A 4,236-nucleotide genomic window follows, 5' to 3' on the forward strand; every position below is an offset into this window, starting at 1 on the left:
TTCTCCAAAGGTTAACACTTAAATATGTATTCACGTACAAGTGATTTATTAGAAATGTGCTCTGATATGAAACTAGTTAGGGAGACAGGAAGGCAGGGCCAGAAAGGAGAATAAGAAAAGCAAGGGTATGATTTCAGCATCAGCCTGGTCCCAGGGAATTCTGTAGCATACATTGTAAAGAGTTTATCCTACCGAGAGGCAAAGGAACCAGGCTTTCATACCCCCGAACCAGTCACTGGGTCCTGGGTGCTCCAGAAATTTGTAGACTTCCAGGCACTTTCATTTCTCGACTAGAAGTGGTTCTAGTAACCTGAGAATATTCCTTTGAAGAAGGTTATAGGTGCTATAACATTAAAAGTGAAGGATTGCTTTTTCGGCGCTACCCAGAGAGGGGTCCATACGGCGTTGTCTTGAATTCCCATCGTAACTTAAAGGGAAGCTTTCACAATGTCCGGAGCCCTTGATGTCCTGCAAATGAAGGAGGAGGATGTCCTCAAATTCCTTGCAGCAGGAACCCACTTAGGTGGCACCAACCTTGACTTCCAAATGGAACAGTACATCTACAAAAGGAAAAGTGATGGCATCTACATCATAAACCTGAAGAGGACCTGGGAGAAGCTGCTGTTGGCCGCTCGGGCCATTGTCGCCATTGAGAACCCGGCGGACGTCAGTGTCATCTCCTCCAGGAACACTGGCCAGAGAGCTGTGCTGAAGTTTGCTGCTGCCACTGGAGCCACTCCTATCGCTGGCCGCTTCACTCTGGGAACCTTCACTAACCAGATCCAGGCCGCCTTCAGGGAGCCGAGGCTTCTGGTGGTCACCGATCCCAGGGCTGACCACCAGCCCCTCACAGAAGCCTCCTACGTTAACCTGCCAACCATTGCCCTGTGCAACACGGACTCTCCTCTGCGCTACGTGGACATCGCCATCCCGTGCAACAACAAGGGGGCGCACTCAGTGGGCCTGATGTGGTGGATGCTCGCCCGGGAAGTCCTGCGCATGCGCGGCACCATCTCCCGAGAACACCCGTGGGAGGTCATGCCGGACCTCTACTTCTACAGGGACCCCGAGGAGATTGAAAAGGAAGAGCAGGCAGCAGCCGAGAAGGCTGTGACCAAGGAGGAGTTTCAGGGCGAATGGACCGCTCCAGCTCCAGAGTTCACGGCTGCCCAGCCTGAGGTGGCAGACTGGTCCGAAGGTGTGCAGGTGCCTTCCGTGCCCATTCAGCAGTTCCCCACTGAAGACTGGAGTGCTCAGCCTTCCACTGAAGACTGGTCTGCAGCCCCCACTGCCCAGGCCACGGAATGGGTAGGAACCACCACCGAGTGGTCGTAAGCTCTTCTTCCAAACACTTGTAGAACTTGCACCAAAATGGAAATCTGGTTGATGGAAATAAACTGTTTCTAAAAAAAAAAAAAAAAAAGTGAAGGATTAAGATTTCTGCTTCCAACCAAGATGGAGTTATAGGAATCAGATTTACCCTTACCACCTAAAAAAAAAGAAGAAGTAAAATGTATAAAACAATAGTTTTCAAGACATTGTACATCAGTCAACAGAGAACAGCTGTCTCTAGAGAAAGAGTAAACAAACGAGTCCCACAATCACTCCAGCTCAAAGAATAACTCAAAAGGGAACTTATAAAATCATAAAGCAAATGAAAATGGAAACACAGAACACCAAAATTTACAGGATGTGACAAAAGGAGTTCTACGGGGGAAGTTTATAGAGACAGACACTTATATTAAGGAAAAAGAAAAAGCTCAAATAAAACAACCTAACTTTATATATTAAGGAACTATAAAAAGCCCAAAGTTAACAAAAGGAAGAAAATAACACATATCAAAGCAGGAATAAAGCAAATAGAAACTAAAAGGGCAATATAAAAGACCAATGAAACTAAGAGCTATTTTTTCTAAAGATTAAAAAAAATTGACCGACCCTTAGCTAGACTAAGAAAAGAAGAGACCACTCAAAATCAGAAGTGAAAAAGGAAACATTAAAACTAACAAATCCTAAGGATCATTAAGAAACTACAATGGGACTTCCCTTGGTCCAGTGGTTAAGAATCCACCTTGCAGTTCAGGGTACACCGGTTTGATCCCTGGTCCAGGAAGTTCCCACATTCCCTGGAGAGGGAAATGGCAACCCACTCCAGTATTCTTGCCTTTAGAATCCCATGGACAGAGGAGCGTGGCCTGCTGCAGTCCACTGGGTCACAAAGAGTCGACCATGACTTAGCGACTGGGCAACAGCAACAACAAAGTGTCAGTCCTCCAACTTCATTCTCCTTCGATGTTGTATTGGGACTATAAATTTTTCATAATCATAACTAATATTTTAGGAGGTCTGTCATTTCTAAGCAATTTTTATATAGTAACTCAGTAATTAATCGTAAAGCATTTTAAGTTAGTCATTATTTGGAGTGCCTCACTGGTGGCTCAGATAGTAAAGAACGCCTGCAATGCAGGAGACCTGGGATTGAGCTCTGGATCGGGAAGATCCCCTGGAGAAGGGAATGGCAACCAACTCCAGTATTCTTCCCCGGGAAATCCCATGGACAGAGGAGGCTGGCAAGCTACAGTCCACAGGGTCACAAAGAGTTGGACACAACTGAACCGACTTAGCATGCAAGCATGTTACTTAGAATGAGGAAGTAGAGAAATTTTGGCAGCTTATCGCTAGAACGAGTGTGTTTAATCATTACATTTTCCTGCCCTAGAGGTGAACTAGATTTTGGTCCTCAAATTGATTTTTCTATTATTTAGCTACTTTTATTTATATTTGTTATTGTTAAGGAGATAATTACTTTTAAAGTTCCTTTCAATAACATACCTTCTTTTTTTCTGCCACTCAATGAGTAGGAAAGAAAGGTTTTATATTCACCCTCTTCCAAAAAAAAAAAAAAAGTCTCTTCTACTGCTTACATGCTATTTATTCTGTGTTAGTATTTCCCAAACATATTTGACCTCAGAATACTTTTTTTTATAGCATACTATCATACCTTAACCTCCTACCCACCACTGTGTGAAGTAGTCTGTGGGACACTAGTTTGGAAAAACTAGACAGCACCATTACTCATTGTATTGCTGTAATATCAAATATTCTCCCTGGAATAGCAGCAGGCATGATTTAAATCTCCCATGATTACCTACCTGGTTTTGCTGTTTATTTTTCATGGCCCTAAGATTTTACAAATCTTAGTTAAAATTCTTTTGTTATAAGTGAAACTAACTAGAGATACTTTAAGCCAAAAAGAAAAGCAGAGATTTATTTTGAGGTTATAAAGTTATCCTAAGAAGAATAAAGAAACGTAGGTATTTCAAAAGCAGGGAGTCAGTCTAGTCAAATGAGGAATTTGAACCAGGAAATAGAAAGCCTCATGACTCTCATTTTCTCCCTCTTTGGAGCACATGATCTTTCATTTCTTCACTTATCTGCTTCATTTTTCTTTCTTCGCAGATCCACATGTCAGCTAGAGTATCCCAGCATCTGAGATTTAGATACTGTTGGCAGGAATCACATTCCGCACCAGTGGAGACTCTGGAGGCCTCCATGTGACTTCTACAGATTCCTGGGTGAGGGGCAGTGAGATAAGGGGCTGGGGAATGTCAGACTGAGGCTCACCTGGTCACCCCTGGCTCTGGGCCCCTGTTTCTACATGTCATAGACTCTGTTGAAGACTTGGGGGCGGCTTACATCACAGCAATATCATCAGTACTGTTTGCTGAGAATACCTACCTTGAACCACTCCTGCAGAAATTTCCTTTGGCCCTTCACTCACCATAGTCCTTCCACTTCAGACTTCCCCTGCTGAATTCTTTCTCTGTCTCTTTTCAGGAGGGAGTAATTTTTTCTGATGTCAGGCCAAGTAGCTTTACTATTTCCTTTGTTTCTGTCTCTTCTGATACTTACGCCCTCAGGGTTCTTAAAAAATATCGATTTGTTTGGCTGTGTCAGGTCCCAGTTGCAGCCAACACATTCTGTCTTGCAGGATTTTTGGCTGTGGACTGTCTAGTTGTGGCGTGTGGGTTCAGTAGTTGTGGTGTGTGGGCTTAGTTGCTCTGGGGGCACATAGCATGTTAGTGCCCCAACCAGGGATCCCCTACACTGCAAGGTGGATTCTTAACCAATGGACCACCAGGGAAGTTCCAGGGTTTTATGCTCTGACCTAAGCAACTCAAACAAAGACACATCCCTTTATGGTTTTATTAGTTTGCTAGGATGAGATGGTGAGAG

General features: G+C 43.9%; 1 protein-coding gene across 1 annotated transcript; it reads left to right on the forward strand.

Moving 5' to 3' along the window:
• The first annotated feature begins 371 nt into the window (after positions 1 to 371).
• Positions 372 to 1,423, forward strand: LOC114110433 (small ribosomal subunit protein uS2-like). Its single transcript, XM_042239190.1, has one exon. It carries the CDS (start codon positions 448 to 450, stop codon positions 1,333 to 1,335), a length of 888 nt encoding a protein of 295 aa, XP_042095124.1. The 5' UTR covers positions 372 to 447; the 3' UTR covers positions 1,336 to 1,423.
• The last annotated feature ends 2,813 nt before the right edge of the window (positions 1,424 to 4,236 follow it).

The sequence above is a fragment of the Ovis aries genome, chromosome 23 (genome assembly GCF_016772045.2).
Source record: "Ovis aries strain OAR_USU_Benz2616 breed Rambouillet chromosome 23, ARS-UI_Ramb_v3.0, whole genome shotgun sequence".
NCBI classification, from domain to species: domain Eukaryota; kingdom Metazoa; phylum Chordata; class Mammalia; order Artiodactyla; family Bovidae; genus Ovis; species Ovis aries.

Bases quoted from the DNA above. Each gene is read 5' to 3' on its own strand.
- LOC114110433 (XM_042239190.1), top strand. From the start codon at position 448: ATGTCCGGAGCCCTTGATGTCCTGCAAATGAAGGAGGAGGATGTCCTC.